Source organism: Dryas octopetala, chromosome 9 (assembly GCF_963921425.1).
Source record: "Dryas octopetala chromosome 9, drDryOcto1.1, whole genome shotgun sequence".
Classification (NCBI taxonomy): Eukaryota; Viridiplantae; Streptophyta; class Magnoliopsida; order Rosales; family Rosaceae; genus Dryas; species Dryas octopetala.
Window position 1 is genome coordinate 16,197,962 of NC_141374.1, and position 20,753 is coordinate 16,218,714.

General features: G+C 37.6%; 4 protein-coding genes across 4 annotated transcripts; 3 read left to right on the forward strand and 1 right to left on the reverse strand.

The window, feature by feature from the left end:
• Positions 1-170: 170 nt before the first annotated feature.
• LOC147274843 (serine/arginine-rich splicing factor) lies at positions 171-3,360 on the reverse strand. Its single transcript, XM_086255914.1, has 6 exons — positions 2,667-3,360; positions 2,102-2,153; positions 1,905-1,991; positions 1,077-1,141; positions 793-948; positions 171-695 (listed from the first exon to the last, which is right to left on the reverse strand). The coding sequence occupies exons 1-6, from the start codon at positions 3,318-3,320 to the stop codon at positions 639-641; spliced, it is 1,071 nt and encodes a 356-aa protein (XP_086112040.1). The 5' UTR covers positions 3,321-3,360; the 3' UTR covers positions 171-638.
• A 6,318-nt stretch (positions 3,361-9,678) lies between these two features.
• On the forward strand, positions 9,679-12,427 carry RR5 (response regulator 5). The gene is made up of 5 exons (XM_086255915.1): positions 9,679-10,042; positions 10,139-10,215; positions 10,438-10,515; positions 10,672-10,742; positions 11,836-12,427. The coding sequence occupies exons 1-5, from the start codon at positions 9,880-9,882 to the stop codon at positions 12,125-12,127; spliced, it is 681 nt and encodes a 226-aa protein (XP_086112041.1). The 5' UTR covers positions 9,679-9,879; the 3' UTR covers positions 12,128-12,427.
• A 1,573-nt stretch (positions 12,428-14,000) lies between these two features.
• Positions 14,001-16,254, forward strand: LOC147274845 (formin-like protein 4). The gene is made up of 2 exons (XM_086255913.1): positions 14,001-14,884; positions 14,985-16,254. Exons 1-2 carry the CDS (start codon positions 14,001-14,003, stop codon positions 16,252-16,254), a joined length of 2,154 nt encoding a protein of 717 aa, XP_086112039.1.
• Positions 16,255-16,976: 722 nt separating this feature from the next.
• Positions 16,977-19,810, forward strand: LOC147274846 (protein EDS1L-like). Its single transcript, XM_086227976.1, has 3 exons — positions 16,977-17,494; positions 17,973-18,737; positions 18,894-19,810. Exons 1-3 carry the CDS (start codon positions 17,177-17,179, stop codon positions 19,635-19,637), a joined length of 1,827 nt encoding a protein of 608 aa, XP_086084102.1. The 5' UTR covers positions 16,977-17,176; the 3' UTR covers positions 19,638-19,810.
• Positions 19,811-20,753: the final 943 nt, after the last annotated feature.

Genomic DNA, 20,753 nt, shown 5'->3' on the forward strand with positions numbered 1-20,753 from the left:
AAGGCTAACCTGCCCCGGGAAGTCGTTTTTGCCACTTGAATTAACGTGCACAGTTTAGTCACTATTTGCTTTGATCTCTCATCTTAGGGGCTAATGGCGATCGAGGATTCAAATCTTCAACAGAGACATAAATAGTAACCTCGCAAAGAATTGTGCAGAACTTGGTAGTAGAATGTAAAAATATAATATATGTATAATCGGTGGTCTGACTCCATAAAACTACAATTCCACTGCTTTCTTGGACAAAATACAGAGCAACATATTTGAGCTTTTTTAGCTCGGACCAGACAAGCCAAATGATATAATGAGAAACAAAACATCTACTAAGGAGCCAGCACTTTTGGAATCTCTAAGTGCAGATTTTGAACAGAAGAATCATTGAGCATGAATGATATGGCAATGAAAATTCTTGGCCTTGTGCAATTTCATTGGAGGTAGAAGCCTCTTCCTGCTAACTTAACTGTATCTCCATGGTCGATGCCTCCACCTCGCAAGTTCATGTCCACCTCGCAACTTAACAGTATTTCACATGCAGATATCCATGTCCACCTCCTTTGGTCACAGCTTCTGACCCCAACCATCAGCTTGTTTATGACTTCAAATCTGGTTATCATGGCATCCACCCCAAGTCATCCATGTCAATTATTTTTGGTACGTATACGATCACGCCATGAGCCTTGTTTTTTAGCAAGTACCTACAACCATGACAACAATCACTTCAAATTTCATCTACAGCCCCAAACAAAACAATATTTCTCTCTTTTGCTTAGAAACAAACAATATTTAACTTACTGTATCACTCAAGAGGCTTGTAGAGTCACTTTCTTTGCTGTCCTTTATATCGTTCTCTGTCTCAGCCTCACTATCTATCATAATGGATGGTGGATTATCTGATGCACCGAACATGGCCTCATCATGAGCAGCTTTGATCTGCTCCTCCCTTTTTGTCTACACGATGGCATTGAATGAGTAACATCAGAAACTATGGAATTTTCACTTACCTCTCAACAAACCAGATTTCTACACGAAAGATGTATGAACATTAAACTGGAACTCAAATGAGCAGAGAGACGTACCTCAACTGCAGAAAACCGGAAGCTTCGACCAATCTTCTTGACTAATGCTGCATCATCTTCAGCAACTATAAAGAAGGTGAACATTCACAATCAGCTCACTTTGCTCTAGTCAGAGGAGGCCAAGATAATTTATGAGTTACATATTTACAATACAATTTACATAGACCAGCATGGCAGTAGAATTGATTATCAAGTCTTCAGTCAAGGATGAGCAACCTAATGATGCCTCTCTTTCTCAAACTAACCTAAGATAATTGATTGACCCAATGCTCTGCTAATTGACAACTAAAATTAGATTTCTAATCTAGGATAATTAATATGACATACATAACAATAAAATTTAAATTATTATGTAAGGATATACAGCAATTGGAGTGCAAACATGAAAGTTTGGCAAAAGATATGATATACTCAGAAGAGAGACAAGTATCAGACGAAAAAAAATTTAAAAAAACAAAAGACAAGAAAGTAAGCAGATGTCTGTACAATGCTTATTTTATGCTTGGATTATGGACATTAATGGAACAAAATGTAACATTCTATGGCTGCAAACAAATACTGATTTTCTCACTTATTTTTGAGTATAAAGATGATTAGCCAACTTACTGAGAGAACAAAAGTTGTGGAAAGCCACAAAAATTTCTTATAATGGGCTAAGTCTTAACTTTTAACTTAAAAAATGATTGTGATAGATCCCGCAAAAAATTAAAAAAATAAACATAACAAATAGACCAAAGCTACAAAGGACAGAACTATTGGGAGAAATAATGCAAATAACAGAATTCAATCTTTACTTTCTAAAAAACAGTGTGGTTATATATGTTTAACCTTCAATTTCTTCATCATCAAGCGGTGCATCTTTGTTGAACTCAAATCTTTCCCAACCAGAGCCACCTTTTGTTGTATCCTTCTTAGCTGCATTTAAGATTATAACACAATGATTATTTTGCACAGCTCCAAGTAAATTCAAAATTAAAGATTAATGAGTGCGAACACATAGTCCACTATAGCATCAAATAATTCACCTGTTTCAGCAAGTTGAAGTTTCATCTTCGCTTTGACTCTCTCAGCTGGTGACTGTTCATAACAGAAGGACAGCTTGTTATCATACTTGACAAATTACAGCTAAAACACACAGATGGACACATACACACAGAGTCTGCCCAACTCTAGTATGTCGAAATCACATGATACACCGTGTTATTAAATAAAAATAACAAAGAGTTGCACACAGTTCAACTAGGCTGCAAAATATAACCATGATGAAGATAGAATGGACTTCACAGTTCATCTAAATCACCCTTTCCCCACCAAAAGAAAATGAAAATAGAAGAAAGAATGCACATTTGGCATTAAAACCGCAGCTTTCTTGGTAGCTGGTGATGGTTCTATATCAATGAATAATGCTCATTTGGGTCACAAAATTTATCTAAAAATTCCTCATTCACACTCCCACAGGTTGATGCAAAGTAATTCTACCACCTAAGAATTCAATGTCTCAAATAACTAAGATTAATAAAGACCTGAATTAACTCCTGGCATGAATTATGAACCACAACAAGTCAATTGCAGTTACCAATACAAACATACCATCGTATCGTAGCCTTGAATCAACTTCGAATAATCAGGACCACCATTCCTCTCCTTTTCCACTTTACCTTTGCTCTTCTCCAAACCCCTCTCTCTCGGGGACGAGCTCCGACTCCTTCGATCCTTTCTCCGAGGCGACCGACTGCGACTTCTACTCCTCCCTCTTCGTCTTCTGTCTCCATCCGAATCGCTCCGAGACCTACTCCTCCTCTTCCTTCTCTCTCTATCTCTATCTCTATCCCTATCCCTGTATCTCTCTCTGCTCCTACTTCGCCGCCTCGAATGCCTCTCTCTGCTCCTACTCCGCTTCCTACTGGCATGCCTATCTCTCTCTGAAACCCTAGGTGGTCGTTTTTCTTCTTCTTCTTCTTCTTCTTCTCCGGCCGGGTCGGGCTTCTTCCTCTTGAGCTTGTTCTGGATGGACTCGATTCGGACCTGTTTCTGGAGCCCCGACTCCTTGCTTGGGCTGGAGGCCTTGACGAACTTGCTCATGAATGAAGATGAAGATGAGTAAGGCAGCGCTGAGCCGCGTGCAGGGGCATTTTCGGAATCTGGGTTTGCTGAAGAGAACCCCAACCCTTGTTTGAATCGGGCGGCTCCTTCGCCGCGCCGAGTCAGCTCGTCGTAGTATGCCGCGGCTTTTGCTTCCTCCATCTTCGTCGAGCTCAACAATCTGGAACGCGCGCTGGCTTAGAGTGACGGTTTATTTAGGCTGAAGCGGGTCTTTTGCCGGTTGTAATAAACGACGTCGCTTCTGGACAAATTTAGTTTGTTGGACTTTTTGGAACCTATGGCGGGGTGGCATACGGTAGGTAACCGAACCGATCCACGAGAACCGACAAAGGTCGGAGGCCACAAAACAGGACCTCCGCCGAGCTAGAGGTAGTCGATCACTGACTTCTTGGTGTCGGTTGGTGTCGACAGGCGATGTGGTTCGGGTATTTTGGTGGTTCGAGGGGGGTGGCATGCACACTTCTTTAGACATTGATTTTGCCGGAACAGTTCGGTTTGCCAACCGAAACCGATCTTCCACCGAAAACAACAAAAACTAACAAACCAAAGTCGGTCGGAATAGTCGATTTGTCGTTTAGCGGTTCAAAAATCCCACCACTGGTATGGCCCATTGGATACGCCGCTAGGGTTCTCGAGCCCAATTACAAAGACATAGGTTGGGTTTAGGGCCCATTAAAGTCAGCTAGTAGGTGGATTTTATGGACACCCATGCATGCTCTTTAGGCACCAAGCTCTAAACTTTTTGTTTTAAACTTCCAATTTCAATTGAACAAAAAAATAAACTTCCAATTTCAAACCTATAAACTAAAAGGAAAGTAAAAAATATATAAAAGAAGCTAAATTTCACCTACAATCTTTGTAGTTTTTTAATTTTTCACTTTAATCCTTATAGTTTAAATTTTGGCGATAAAATATTTGTAGTTTACTTTAACTTGTAATTAATTTTATTTGTCAATTGTATCAACTTAGCAAACAAAAAGATGTCGTAATTTGCATATGATAATCATGTGTAGGGGTAAATTGACATTTCAAAATGATTGTTAGTGATTATCACATGTAAGCAGCATCATCTTTTTATTCACTCTGTTGATCAAATTGAATAAATATGGTTAATTGCAAGCGAAATAAACTATAAGCCTTATTTTTTAAAAATTAAAACTACATATACCAAAGTAAAAAATTGCGAAGATTATATGAACTATATGTGTAATTTGGCCTAAAAGAGTTGAAAGCTTCAAGCCCTCTACATACCCCGCCACCGTCCCCAAGCACTCAATAAACTATGCCGAGCCATTACTAATAATACAACAAATTTTATAATACAAATTCATATGTCATGCAGTTACTTTTTAACTTTAAAATATTACATTTAAACAAGATTTGTGAAACATTGGAATGATTGTATAATAAGCCGCTTAATAACACTATCTTAATATTGGCATAACAATGATATCATTATTATTATTAATCACTTAATGTTATTGAGAAAATTTTTCATATAACGAAGGTATATATCATTTTTTTATAATAAATAATCACATAATTAACATAAAGGAAAATATTACCATAGTGTGAGTATACACGTTTTTCTCGATTTGCACCATGGTTATTATCCTGTGAAGAATATTTGGATTTGGATGCAATTATGGTGGCTGTGGAATCCAAAGATGATCGGCAGGAGATCAAAGCGCAAATTCCGAAGTGACTGGCAAATCACAAATGGATTGGAAGCCAGAATTATAAATTTAATAAACTAATTAATTAATAGACTTATTTAAGATCTGATCCTTCACGCAAATGGAGGAACTCACAGTGGACAGCTATCTCTCCCTGTATGGGAGTGGGCCCCATAAAACGGATCATGCAAGATATGGTGTCCGTACGAAAGTTGATCATATTTCGGGACACTCACCGTCACCCAAAGGTCGGCTTTCCCCTTTTGACGCCGCCGGTGTGGGACTGAGTCGACTGACTGGGACTGGGAATAAATGAATGTAATCATCGATTCCTTCAATTCCAACAAAACCCAAAACAAACAAATAAAAAGAAAATAAAAAACATTGAAGCCTTTCTTTCTTTCATGTAATTTAATATTTGACTTCATCTTCTTGACCTCTGGTCAAAATTAAAAAAGAAAGTTGGTAGTAGCCTGGTAGTGTCTCAGATTGCAGACTAAAATTGAATGACCATGAGCAAGGGAAGTTGAACCCATTTCAACTTTATACAGGTCATGTCAAGCTAATTTATATGTTCTTTTTTACCTTTTCTTTTTTATGGGAATAAGCTAGGATCTTATTGGATTTGCATTTCCCTTTGTGATTTAATTCTAATGAATTTGATTTGTGCATTATATTATTATGTATCATAGGAAATTGCCTTTACTTTTGTTTCTTACTTCTATTGGTTAATTATGCCACTTCCAGATTATATCAATGAGCTTGGGTATCTGATCTGACCAGATTTCAAGCACCACCAAGGCACCAACTACCATTACCAACTTTCCATTAGATTATATAATGAAAGAATCATATAGTAGTAGTGCTGCATTATTGGTAACAGTTGAAGCTTTCATGAATGGAAAAAGGAAAGGGCTTTAAAATATCAAAACATTCATTACTTTACCTAATATTTAATCTCATTTAAATGGATGACTGTTGCATTTTTTTGATTAAATGTAAGTTTTTTACTCACTTGAAATTTGAGCTCGATTTTACTTCACCGCTTAAAAAAAATTGTACCAATTTACTACCTAAATTACAAATTTGTTACAATATACCAACTCTAACTCATTTTATCTAAATTTTTGTTAAAAGTAAAGGTGTCTATAGTCTTTTCAGTTTTCTTATATATGTTAAAAAAAATTGACTTTTTTTTACACTTTACCCACTTTTTAACAAGAGAAAACCTACTTTGTTTTTTGTATATATAAGAAAAAACTTACTTAAAAAGACTAAAATACCTTTATTTTTTATACAAAGTTAGATAAAATGAGCTTAAGGTGGTACATTGCAATAAATTTTTAATTTATGTGGTAAATTAACACAATTTTTATTTTATGTGGTGAAGTGAAATCGAGCTCAAAATTCAGGTGAGTAAAGTAATGTAAACTATTTAAAACCCCCAATTTAGAGCTAGGTTCTCTCATAACCCCCACCCTAAATCAACATCTCCCAAAACCCCCTATTATAAACTTAACCTCTCTCAAAACCCCCTAATCAACCTATATCCAGCTAGATTTGACCCCCTCTATTTTGAAAATTCCGATTATAACCCTTGGCTATTGAAAATCAGATCTGAAATTTCATTTATCATTTTCACTCTCTCTCTCTCTCTCTCTCTCTCTCTCTCTCTCTCTCTCTCTCTCTCTCTCTCTCTCTCTCTCTCGCGTCTCTCCCCTGCCAGCAAGAACTCACCTTCGCCGCCCCTGTCACCGGCGCATGGCGACGGTTGCCGGCGATACTAGTCCCATCACGCTCACCTCTCCTCCCTCTTCCTCTCCCTGCCCTCCACTCTCCGCGAAACCAAACGTCGACACCAGATCGGGTCTAGGCAGACCCGAGCTCCCTCGCCGGCGATCCACCGATTCCGGCGACGACAAGGTGCCGGACCACCATGGATGGCTTCCTCTCGTCGTCCCGAGTCCACTGGTGCCATCAGAAGATATTGACGACCCCTATGCTCGCCGTTTCGAAGGAGAGAAGCCAGCGACATTCTCGCCGGCGTTCTCTATTTTCCGACAGCCATTTCCGTCGAGTCAGGTACCCATCTTCTTCTCTTCGTTGTGCTGTTCAGTTCTATGTATTTGGTTTGGTGCAATTGTTAATGAATCGGAAAACCCCAAATCGATCAGATTGGCTTCATTTTTCTTTTCTTTTGGGTTTAATTGACTTCATTTGATGAGTTTGCTTATTCAGAAGTTTAATTGGTGCGTTCAATTGCTAATCAGTTTCATTTATATTCAAAGTCACGAAAGCTTGAAATTGGTCGATCAAGCTAGCCTAGCACTTTCTTTTCATTGTTTTTCATTTGTACGTCTTTAATTAATTTGCATTGCATGCCTTCACCACACGGCTAAATTAATTTGCATTGTATAGGTTCATTGTTAAGTCATGTAGAATCATTAAAAACTTGAAATGATAGGAATTGTATTGAAATTAAACAGTTTCAGTTCGTAAAACAATTTCAGTTCGTGAAACATTTGCTTTAAATGAATTTTGAATGAAATTATGGTTCTGAAATATGATGAATCAAATTTGCAGGTAGAAACAAATCGAGGCAGTGGCGACTGTCGTGTACTCGTCGCACGTGAGGTGATCGGACGACGTTGTATTATTGGCTACTCCTCTCATCTCAATGGCTTGTTGTATTGTTGTTGTTTTTTTCTAAGGTTGCTGTGTTCTTTTTAGTGAAACGAAATTCAGTAAAGGTGTATCTGTTTTAGTGAAGTGTAATTGTTTTAGTAAAGGTGTAATTGTTTTTTAATTAAGGTGTAATTGTATTTTAGTCAAGGTGTAATTGTTTCATCACTTAATTCAGTTTCAGTAAGTGAATTTATAACCAAATTCTTCAATTTAGTGTAACTGAATTTCTGAAATTCAGTTTCAGTGTAACTGAATTTCTGAAATTCAGTTTCAGTGTAACTGAATATTGAGTTTTAGTACAAAAACTTCAATTCCAGAAAAAAAAAAAAAAAAACAGTTTCACCAAAATTCAGTTACAGTGACGTCAGCACGTGTCAGCATGCGTCAGCGCGCGTCAGCGCACGTCAGAAGGTTTGGGGTTGGGCTTCCAGCTGTCTTGTGGACTTGCTTGGATGCGGTAATGGTTGGGTTCTAATGGCATACATGTAAATTAATGTCATTAATAAGCCTAAATTATTAGTAGGCTTATTATTGGGTGCTGTTGGTGTGTTTGATTAAGGGTGGGTGCGGCAACAAAGATTTCTCTGTAAATGGGTGTTATAAATTAGGGACTAAGTAAAGTATAATAAAGCCATTAAATGCTTACTATATGGAGGAGACCATAGTTAAAAGTAATTATTATGTGTAACTGATACACCGTCAAATTGTGTAACTAATCCAACGTGTCATAATATGGGTGAATGCTATTAATATAAATATATCGTTCAATAATAGCCTTACATGTTAGATTGGTTACACCATGTGTTGATGTATTGGTTACACTCAATAATTTTTTCATGATTAGATGATCCAATAATATTAGTCATTAATTATATATAGCCAGCCAATGCCATCTCACTAATCAAATTACCTCATCAAGATCTTGTATGGATCTGACAATGCTTTTAGAGATCAATTAATGGCTTATATCATAACCAAAAAGTATAGGAAGATGTTATAGAGAACCTAACTTTTTGTTCAACATTGTTTCCAACTATCTTCTTAATTTCTTATATAGGTCGGTCCTACAATATTATTGTTCATGAGTTCTATTTGATGTGATAGAGTTGAAAAAAAAAACAGGGGTTTTAGGCAGTTTCCAAAGATTTTATCAAGAAAGTTTGATGGAAAATTTGGCAAAGATATTATTCAAGATTTTCTCATGGACCAACTAGATTTGAATCTTCAAAGTTGAAAACAAAAACAGGACTTAAAGTCAAATTAAATTGCCATAATTATAGTAAAAACTATTTATTGTCTGTCTCTAGGCATGGGCCCACATCCACAGGATACATTTTAGGCAGGATTGAAATATACCAAGTGCATGAGAAAAGAGACATTGGATTCAGCACACATGTATGGAAGATGGAAGAGAAGAAAGACTGAATGTTTAATATGAAATTGGGGTCCCTCTAGTGTAATATAGTCACTATAATAATGTAAAAGAGTGGTGAATTGGTAATATTTTTCATATACAAGTAGAATTAAATTTGAGTGGGAATAAAAATTGCATAACAATACATGCATGTATTATAAAATAATTCATAAAATCGAAAAAAATATTATTATTTAAACTATCTTAATTGATTATCTTATATATTATATTTTTAATAAAGATAAAATTCACTTATTTAGTGTTATCAATCTACATGTCTGTCTTATATATAAATAAGAGAACACACATTTATATTTTTGTGTATAATATTATTAAACATATAACTATATAAGTATTATAATATAGTTGTATTAGTAATACTATCTGAGACAGTGTATAGTGTAACTAAAAATTACTCGTATACAAGATGGTTGGTGGTTGAAAACTTGAAATAGTTTTATTCAATCGAGAAGCTGTATGGTTAAGACTGTAGCCAAGTCAATGTAAGGTAACCCCACGATACAAAATTACAAATTACAATACAAAGAGAAGGCATACGTTTTGTGACAGTGGTGACAGAGACCATTTTACTTGCAAGTTTACCAATAAATAAGGATTGACAGGACAACAGACAAGTTGGGTGGTATAATCCTCTCTGCTAGATTTGCAAAGAGAAAACAAAATCTCACAGATATATTGGATCCTCAGAATCTCAGCTTTAGCCTTTTGCCTATTTAAAGCAAAAGCTACCCAATCTCTTTTACCCATTTCGTACACTGCACTATAAAGAGTTGAAGGCCTTTCTGCTAGTCCCTCACATCACAAACGCTTCAAACACACTGCTCCTCTCTCTTCTTTGCTATTTTCTCACCGACCCATTTCAGGTGACGGGCTAAATAGGCCTCTACACTTCTCTACAAGGTCAATGGCGACGGCCGGCGAGGTTTTCCGGCGGAATTTGTCGGAAAAATTCGAGCTTTCTGATGATTCGCAGATGGGTTCACGGGAGCTGCATGTTCTTGCTGTGGATGATAGCCACGTGGACCGGAAGGTCATTGAGCGGTTGCTTAAGATATCTTCCTGTAAAGGTATATATGCATGCCTCTCTGACGGTTTTTGCTATTCTTTTTTGGAAATGGCGTTTTTGATTGGTTACTGAAGATGGTATGAACTGTATTTTGCAGTGACGGCTGTGGATAGTGGGACGAGAGCTCTGCAGTATCTGGGTTTGGATGGAGAGAAGAGCTCAGTTGGTTTCGATGTAAGAAAATTTGCTTCTTGTTTTGCGCATGGACTCTGTTTTGTTTCTGAGAAAATGGGAGGGAAAGTAACGGACAATTTTGTTACAGTTTGTTGATTGCTATGTTGAAGTCCAATATTTTTTTTAAGAAAAAATTACATTTTTGTCAGAAACCAAATGGAAAAGGAAGCTTCTTTTTTAAGTTTAGGGTGGTTTTTGACGTTTGAGTTGATGTGGTTGCAGGGTATGAAGGTGAATCTTATAATAACAGACTACTCAATGCCTGGGATGACAGGATATGAATTGCTGAAGAAGATCAAGGTTAGCCCTTTAAATCTTTTTCTTCTTAATAATTATTAAGGCTTAGAACAGATAATCCATAATTGAACTCCAATATTAGGGAACTTTTGATCAATGATCATAACCATGGTCATGGCTATAACTTAGAGATTCATTGTGTAATTTTCATTTGAACAGGAATCATCGGCTTTTAGAGAAGTTCCGGTGGTAATCATGTCGTCGGAGAACATCCTTACTCGCATTGATAGGTATATTCTTGGACTAAGCATGCCTGTTTTATGTTTTGTTGGTACTTTGATTTGTTTGTAAATCTTAAGCCATAAGTATTATAATTCTGAATGATCCATACAAACATAGGAGATTTGGTATTTAAAATATATGCCTACTTTGTCAAGAAGAATCTATATCTGTTGAATTTGATGGTAGTTATAGACCCAAATATGATTTTTTGTTTTCATATGAATGAAATCACAAGCTGAACATTACTATGATCCAGATTTCATTTTACCTCATTGGAATTAGTTTGCAATATCTTTGGCTTTATTTATTTTTTTGATGAATCACTGTTATTTGTGTTTTGCCTCAATAATTAAAGATTTGTAGACATATCACATGAAAATAATGTAATGATCATTTTCCTCTCGGATCCTTGGGGGGGATCACTCAAATCGTATAGAATAAGTCTTCAGTCCTCCCATGGGTTGTTCAATAATAATAATATTTTCTGACAATGAATATATCTTTCTTTTATTGTTTTAATAATTTTCCAAGTATTCATCAATTATCACTGCCCCTAAGACCATAAAATACTCATGTTCAACCAATCGCTTTATTATTTAATCATCTTTTGACTGCTCTTTTATGACTAAAATCAGCTAACCCCTTCATGAGTCTTAGAAATAATAGGCAATCTGTTATGTTCAGATTCCATTGGCATGATATTATACTGTAAAAGATATTGTCTTGATTATTGCCTTGCCCTGCTCAACTTTTACCATATCTAAAGCATATTGTATTCAATTTTGATCAGTGGCTCTTCTTTTTTTCAATTTTTTATGAGAAACTTTGATCATTGACTTTAGGAGGTAGCTTTTGTACCATATGCCCTGTGGCTTAAATTGAAGAATTACTTTACTATCCTAAATTTTGAATGCATCAAACAGTTTCCACAATGATGAATCATGCCTCTAGGTTTCATCATCTTTCATCAGCAAAGGGCTAAAATGATTGCTGTTGAGTTGTAAATTTTGTTTTTTTTATCTTTTTGGTGCTGATGGCCAATTAAATTATGTATCTCTAGGAAAGCTTGCTAACAGATTATTTTTTAATACTGGTTAACAGGTGTTTGGAGGAAGGTGCAGAGGAGTTTATAGTGAAGCCAGTAAAACTATCAGATGTGAACCGCTTGAAAAATTTCATGATGGGAGGAGAAAGAAAAGAAACTGTAGAGAAGAAGATTCACAAGAGACCACTTCAAGCTGACTACAGTCCATCATTACCCTCGCCTTTACCGCAACTGCCATCATCGTTTGCTTGCAATCTAGCAGCATCATCTCAGTTAACATCTTCATCACCATCATCGCCCTCGCCTGTATGTTCCACAAAGAGACCGAGATTGCACAACAGAGATTAATACTGTCTGCCATTAGGGTTTTGTAACTTTCACATTCATACACTGTCCCCATTTTCAAGTTTAGAGATTCCTGCTGCCTGCCATCTTTGTTTCTTCCACTGCCATATGTAAATGCTAACATGAAACTTTCACTAGGACCAGGAAAAAGAAGGGGGTAAAGGTTTTTTGCTGGGGCAAAAGTTTTTTGCTTCAACTTTTTGTTGATGTTGCAGAGTGAAATCTCATTATGATCAATGAAATCCCAAATATTTGAGGGAATATTTTTTTCTTTGTCCCTAATGATCTTATTCCTTTGTGGTATTGTGGGATCTTATTGTCAACCATTCATTATCTGATTTTATGTCATTTTACTCTTGTTTGGAATCATTTCACGTGCTGTGTTATATGCAGTGGCTTCTAAATCTTGCTGTGGGGCCAAAATTTGGTAATGGGCTATGTCGCCATGATCCCCCCACCTAGAAGATTTGAGCTGAATGTACAATCTGGAAGCTCAGCAATCTGTTTTTTTTTTTTTTGCTTTAAAGATCAGCAAGGAGATGTTGACCCTGTAAATCATTAGCTTCACTAGATTATATGGGCCCAAATAAGATTCCCTCTAGTTTTTTTCTCCTATGCTCTTTCTTTTTTTCAGGGACCACATGATCACAATCTCCCCATCTGAACCCGACACAGGTCATTATGAAGTGCTAGACCACAGTTAAAAGTGTGTGTATTCTGAATTTTTGATATTCCAACATTAAATCTTAAACACATGACATATTGACATGTGTTGGATTGTCTGTAACTTGACCTAAATGATCAGTTGGGATTAATCACCATGTCAAATAGCTTTCAACTTGTATTTTTGATATGGGAAAATCTCCCAAATAGATTTCCTTTCTATTTTGACTATAGAAAGTGTTAGAATGTGAAGTGTTTGGAAAAATATAGCTTTCAGATTGAATTTGAGTTAGATGTTTCAATTTCCTTCGTGCTATCAGAAACAGATTCTCACATGTTAGGTCGAGTGGCTACACGTACTACATATTACCTAACTCTCATGCCACTTAATATGAGTTGCTCACGTGTTTGACTTAAGTGGCCCTACATACACACGTAGAGAGCCATGTGGCTTCTTGCGGGCAAGTCCTTGGGATGGTGGGCCATGGATGACCTTGGAATTTTTCTTCATTATCAGACTCTTTAACTTTGTTAATAACGAATAGGACATATTGTGAATTCCTTTCTATTATTATAAGAGAATACCTGGATGGCATGCCAATTGCTAGTATCATGCATATCCTACTCAACAATGAGCATTGGAACCATTAAATAACTAGCATTCACTCATTTATTAATTCATCAAACAAAAAAGATGAATCATTTATGATGCCAACAAACTCTAATATTCAACAGCTGGAGTGGGAGTTTTGCAGTATGAGTCCAATTTAACAATTTCAACAACACCTCCAATTACTTGCATTTGGCGTAATCTACAATACTGGAAATCAAGGACGGCTAACATAAACCTCACACCCACCATCTGCCAATGCTCTATGCACCCATTTCAAAATGACAAACCTACAAGGCTACAATACAATCTCTTCAAGTAGTACACTTTCCCAACAAGGTCATTGTAGTAATTTTCTGACAACAAACCAACAACCCTCATTGAAACTGTCAGCAACCAACACCAAAAAACCAGGAATTGGAGTTACTCAGTTTCCAAAGAACTCAAAAGACACTTAACAAACCCTTTGTTTGGTTCTTTTGGGTTCCAAGCACTTGTCATCTTACTGCTCTTCTGAGAAGCTGTTCCTTTTACTTCTTCAGGAAGATTGCAAAGAGTTCCTCTCCAGATAATTCTGTGGTCTCTCAAGGGATAACTCCATCAATGCCATCATCAAATGGAATAGTGCTTGCTAAGATTATTGCAGCCACAGCTGCAACCACTCTTGTCATTGCAGGAATCCTCTTCTTCTTGTACAGATTTTTCGTTGCTCGCCGCCATACAAAAGGCAAAGTTAATGGAAGTTTTCGTCGAGAACAAGTTATGATGAATCGAGAAGACTTGAGGCAATGTGGTGGAAATGTGAAAGGGTTGATTGTTGATGAGAATGGGATGGATGTAATATATTTGAGGAAACTAGAAGTTGGACACGTTCAAACTAATTTTCCAAAGGTAGTGATTAATCCCAGTTATGAAGAAGATGAAGAAGAAAAGAGGGTGGATACTAAAGGAGAGAGGCCTAATATGCCTAAGCCCAAAGATGCTCCAGTGCTCCCCGAGCCATCTGATTTGATCAATCCTCATAAATTGGCAAAACCAACTCCGGAATTTGTAGTTTCATTGCCACAGCTGCAACATAGAACTCCTATTCTACCTCCCGGGCCTCTACTTAGAACAACTTCACAAAGGGTAGTGGAAAAGCAAGCTCTAGAATCACTACCTCCTCCACCAACCCAACCAGCAAAGGATACATCTGCACCACCACCACCATCACCACCTCCTCCGCCACCACCTCTGCCTCCACTGCCTATAATGGTGAAAAGGAATCCTCCACCTCCTAAGCCTGGTGGTTCAGTTTTATACCGAAAACCCCCACCTGCACCCATAGGCAAAGCAAGCAACAAGAGTAGGGCAGAGGCTTCAACAGGGGAGAGCTCAAAAGCAACCAGTGTTGGGCAAACAAAGCTGAAGCCATTGCACTGGGACAAGGTTATGGCTGCTATTGATCATTCAATGGTCTGGGATCAAATCAATGATGGATCATTCAGGTAATCAAGTCTCAACACATATATTACATTATAGTTTTTGTAGTCTTTTCTCTGATTATGTCATGGCCATAACTTAGACAACTTTTTATGTGCTACTCAGATTTGATGATGAGCTTATGGAAAATTTGTTTGGATATGCCACCATAAAGAACCAATCCTCTGAAAGAAATAACCACTTATCAGCTTTGAACAAGCCTAACTCTGTCCCAACAGCTCAAGTTTTCATCTTAGATCCCCGAAAGTCCCAGAACACAACAATCGTGCTAAGATCTCTCGCAATCTCTCGCAAAGAGATCATACATGCCCTTCTTGATGGGCAAGGACTTGGTGTTGATACCCTTGAAAAACTGACCAAAATCTCCCCAACCCAAGAAGAAGAAGCCAAAATCCTCCAATTCAATGGCAACCCAAACAAGCTTGCAGATGCTGAGTCCTTCCTCTACCACATCCTCAAGGCTGTTCCTTCTGCATTCACTCGTTTCAATGCAATGCTTTTCAGAGCAAACTATGATCCTGAAGTCCTTCACCTTAAGGAGTCCTTGCAAACACTTGAAATGGGGTGCAAGGAGCTAAGGGCTCGTGGGCTATTCCTAAAACTTCTTGAAGCCATTCTCAAAGCAGGTAATAGAATGAATGCTGGAACTACTAGAGGCAATGCACAAGGGTTCAATCTTAGTGCTCTTCTGAAGCTATCTGATATCAAAAGCACTGATGGAAAGACCACTCTACTCCACTTTGTGCTTGAACAAGTAGCTCAATCAGAAGGTAGAAGCCAAATTAGTATACAAAATCCAGATCATCTGACAGCAGAAGAGAGAAGAAGAGAATACCTAATACAAGGGTTATCAAAGTTAGAAGGCCTAAGTATTGAATTATCTAATGTTAAGAAAGCAGCTACCATAGAATATGAAAGCTTGATCAATATGAGCTCCACTCTCAGTTCCCATGTAGCCGAAGTTCGAAGATTTTTGACAAACTGTGGCAGTACTGAGAGAGGTGGGTTTGCAAGAGAAATGAAAGGGTTCTTAGAGCAATGTGAAGAGGAGCTTAAGGTGGTGAGAGAAGAGCAAACAAGGGTTATGGAAGTTGTGAAGAGAACAACCAAGTATTACCAAGCAGGAGCTTTGAAAGACAAAGGAGCACAACCCCTTCAACTGTTTGTTATTGTCAAAGATTTTCTTGACATGGTTGATCTTGTTTGTGCAGAAATTTCAAGAAAGCTTCAGAAGAAGAGTTCTACAACGACTGTAGGATCATCACCTCCACTGTCACCTTCAAACATAACACCAAAGAATTTACAGAACTTTCATTCACATTTTGTTTCAGATATGTCTTGGACATCTTCCAGTGAATCAGAAGATGACTTCTGAAGTTCATTTTAATACAATTTTCTAGAACTATATATTATGCTTCTTTTGAGTTTTTTTACTTTCCTACATTTTATCATCAACCAAATGGAAAGCAAATACCAGATTCCAAATGGGGTTGGATTAGAAAGGTGATTACTGATTACTAGATGTGGGCAAACAGCTACTGAAGTAGGTCCATGGGTCTTAGAATGAATCACAGGACATTATGAACCGGTCCGGCCCATTTACAAGTGGGCTGAAGTGGCCCAGTGGACCACTTCCAGTTTTGGTCATGGGAGACAATCTGCCATTGATTCGCATGGAATGTTCTTACCCAACAATTTATTTTTTGGACCGATTCATACCTAACAATTTTATAATGATGAGAGAAGCCATTACTGGCCTTCTCTACAATTTTTTAAATTTCTTTTTATACTTCATAAAAAATAAAAAAGAAGGTACAAGTGTTAGAGGGATACCCCAGCCAAAAAAATGTAGCAGGTAATGTAGTTATTACCATATTATATAGCAAGTAATGTAGTTATTACAATCATTCTTAATAATTGATGTAATAAGTGAAGTTTACTTTAACACCATTACACAAAGTCAAAAAGAAGAAGAATTGATAGAGAGGGTCACTGGGTCAGGAAAGACTCTGAAACAACAAAGAAAAACAAGCATTTGCTCTTGCTATAGTAAGCTAACCAAGTTAGGAAATTTCCTAGAAGATGTACTTGACTTACAGGTCAAGTAGCTTTAAAACGCAGGTGAAGTCAACACTTGTCCAATGACAATAAGGCTCACCATCCACACCCAAGACCACACAAGTCAAGGGGTATCTTTTGAATTTTCTCGTAGACCCACCATCTTCAAGCTGCCTTCAAAGCGTGAGCCAGAGCCAAGCATCTGAAGCAGAAAATCACCAAAGCAAGAATTCAGAGAAATGGGTTCTGAAAGGCTTGGAGAGAGCTTAGGAATCAGTGAGGAGCTTATCAAGAAAAGTTGCTATCTGTCCTTGAAGGCTCAAAACTCCCCAAATGAGCTGTTTTATGTGGAGAATGGTCCATCCGATGTTGTTTTCAGCTTTCCAGGATCTTGGTCTGTGGATGGTTGGTTTTCTGGAGAAAAATCTTTTGGAGAAACAAAGATCAATCCTTTTAGTTCTATGAGAAGTATAGGAAATGATGAAGTTGCAGCTTTAAACCAAGCCTTTCTGCAAAAATTTGAGCTTGTCTTGCAGAATTCCAAGTTTGAACATGAGGTATGTTGTTTAAAAATTTTCAGTCAATTTTTACTTTTGAAATTTTCTGTGTCAGGGAAGCCCACTATCAACGTCATAGCTCAATTTGGTCATCATCAACTAGTACAATTTTAGACCGGTTTACCCATGAAGTGCTATCAGTTGTGTTAGTGCTTTTTGTGTTACAGACTTACAGTAGGCCTATGTGTGTGTCAAGCACATATGTTTGTAGTAGAATTTGAGGCATATGTTAAAACTGAATTGCAGAAAAAGGGTCAGACAGATAGTCAACCCTTGAAATAAAATAAAATCACTTAGTTATATCACACAATAGAGCATCTTCTTAGAAGAGTTCATTGCAAATCATGGATCCCTTGTGATGGTTTGCATCAGTAGACTATAAAAGATTAAGATTATATTCTCCTAGCATAGATCATGGAAGTATTGTCTACTATTTTTCAATGCATATAATGTTATCATTTATTTGCATTTTTCTCAGGTGCAAGTGGCTATGAACCAAAACAAGCGTATAATATTTACTGGACACTCTGCAGGTGGCCCAATTGCTGTGCTTGCCACAATCTGGTTCTTGGAGAAGTACCTAAAAGCCGCCAGTGGAACAGCCTTCTGTGTGACTTTCGGATCTCCCCTTATCGGTGACCATATTCTTTCTCATGCTCTTAGGAGGGAGAATTGGTCTTGCTACTTCATACATTTTGTCTTGAGATATGACATTGTCCCTCGGATTTTGCTTGCTCCTCTCTCATCTATAGGAAAAGAGCAATTTGAGAAAATCCTCCGATTCTTTAATCCAAAGTCTCCCCACTTTGCAAGTCAATTCATTGGAACAGAGCCAGAGGCCTTTCATTTTTATACAAATGTGATGAGGAATGCATCATCTCTTGCAAGCCATGCTGCCTGTAAACTAATGGGGAGTACAAATCTATTACTTGAAACTGTGACAAACTTTATTAAGCTAAGTCCTTACAGACCTTTTGGGACTTACATTTTTTGCACTGGGAATGGAAAACTTGTTGTCTTGAAAAACCCAGAGGCTGTGTTGCAACTCTTGTTCTACTCTTGTCAGTTAAGCTCTGCAGCAGAAGGGGCAGTGGTTGCCCATAGATGCTTAAAAGAGCATTTGGGCTATGAAAATGAATTGCTTAGTACTGAAGGTAGCTTAGACATGCAAGATGTGGTTTATCTTAATAAATTAGAAGAGCTTCCTCTAGCCTCAGATGGTGCCTTGAATGACCTTGGCCTTGTAAGTTCCATTTTTCTTTTAATTTCTTACTCCCTAATTTATACATACAGACACACACACACACACATGTGTACTTTGAACATTGAGGGCATCATTGTTTTAATTTTTCTTCAATTTTGTGTTACGTGTTCTGACATCTTCCTTATGAGATTTCAGAGCGCAAGAGCAAGATTGTGCCTACGTGCAGCAGGGGAGTTAGAGCAGCAAAAACTGCGAAACCAGGATCAGATTGATTCAAAGGTGGGAGAGATCATGGAAGGGATTAAAGGATTAGAAAACTACCGAGCCATGTATGAGCACCAATTGGGATATTACAACGCCTTCAAGGTTCAAAAAGACCAGAGAGACTTCAAAGCTAATGTGAGCAGGCTGGTGCTAGCAGGTATATGGGATGAGATCATTGAAATGCTGAAAAGATATGAGCTTCCTGATGGATTTGAGAGCCGAGAAGAGTGGATAGAACGAGGAACCAAGTTCCGCCGCCTTGTTGAGCCTCTTGACATTGCCAACTACTATAGGCATTCAAAGAATGAAGACACTGGACCCTATTTGACAAGGGGCAGGCCAAGGCGTTACAAATACACACAAAGATGGCGTGAGCATGACCTAAAATTGCCGACAGGTTCCTGTGGGGAATCCTGCTTTTGGGCTGAGGTGGAGGAACTACACAAACATACTGGTAACAATGCAGAAGTTGACATGATAAGGGATAGAGTTTTGAAAGTACAGCGAGAAGTAGGACAATGGATTCGTGATGGGGAGCTTGCCAAGGATGTGTTATTGGATGAGTCCACCTTTGTCAAATGGTGGATGGCACTCCCTCAGCAGCTCAAATCAGAATCCATTGTAGGACTCATGAATGACCGAGGAAGTCTTCAATACAACAGTGGTATTGCATGAGAGAAGAGGACAGAGCAAGGACTACCCTAGTTTTCCAATTTCTTGATTTGGGTTTGGGGTGGGATGTTTTGTTTTTCTCTGGCTAGTGTTTGTGTGTTTTGCTTGATGTAGTTTTGATCGTAATTGTCCAAGAAAAGAATGCTGCGCATTAATAAATTCATGCATTTCTCCAACCTATTTTTTGTGGATTTTTGGCTTGAAATTCTTTGATCTTACTAAAGTCGAAGTTCCTGAATTGTCAGCGTACTTGAGCTTTGATCTTACGAGTACAGAATGTCTGCTATTAAGCAGACAATCTCTAAAAGACTAAAACAGCAGTATATTTTTACAGAACAGATTGGTTCTTTTATTATTCTTTTTCCGCTCTGTGGACAAGGACTAAGGGATGATAACTAGTACTTAATGCAAAGTGACCGAAGTATAAGACCTTCATGCCTTAAAAGGAGACTTATCATGCTACACAGGAATCAATCGAGTCTCACAAAGAGGAAAGTAGCAATCTGAGCAAAAGATGCTACCCAAATGGCAAGAAGACACATAGTTCATTCATAAAAAATGACTTCCTATACCATTACTATTATTTGCTTTAATTAATTAGAGAATCATGGGAAATAAGGCACAATTGGGTTCACCAGTCAACAAAGTAAAAGTATAGGTCTACTTCATGGTCATCCTAGCTCAATTTCGTAACAAATCTCCAAATCTACAAGGCAACCAACAAGTAGGAGGAGTCATAGTAAGTGAAAGGAAAAGACCTGGAAATAACAAAGACAAAACGACATTACTATTGCTAAAGCAAACAACAATAATATTATTTACAAAGGTTTCATGACCTTGAAACAACAAAGATAAAACAACAGTACTACGCTAATAATAGAGCACTCTTATTCAACAGTACCAGCAATATTTTCTATGTGAAATCTGAAACCCTTGATAGAATTATTTCGATCAGTTAGGAAAGTACCTAGAGGGTGTAGTTGACCCCAAGTCAAGTAATTTACAGGTCAACCAAGGTCAAGTAAAATCTTGTTCAATGGCAAATGACCATAAGGCTCATCTTCCAAGAAACTCAACAAAAAACAGGAATTCAGAGAAAATAAATTGACCACGTTAGGA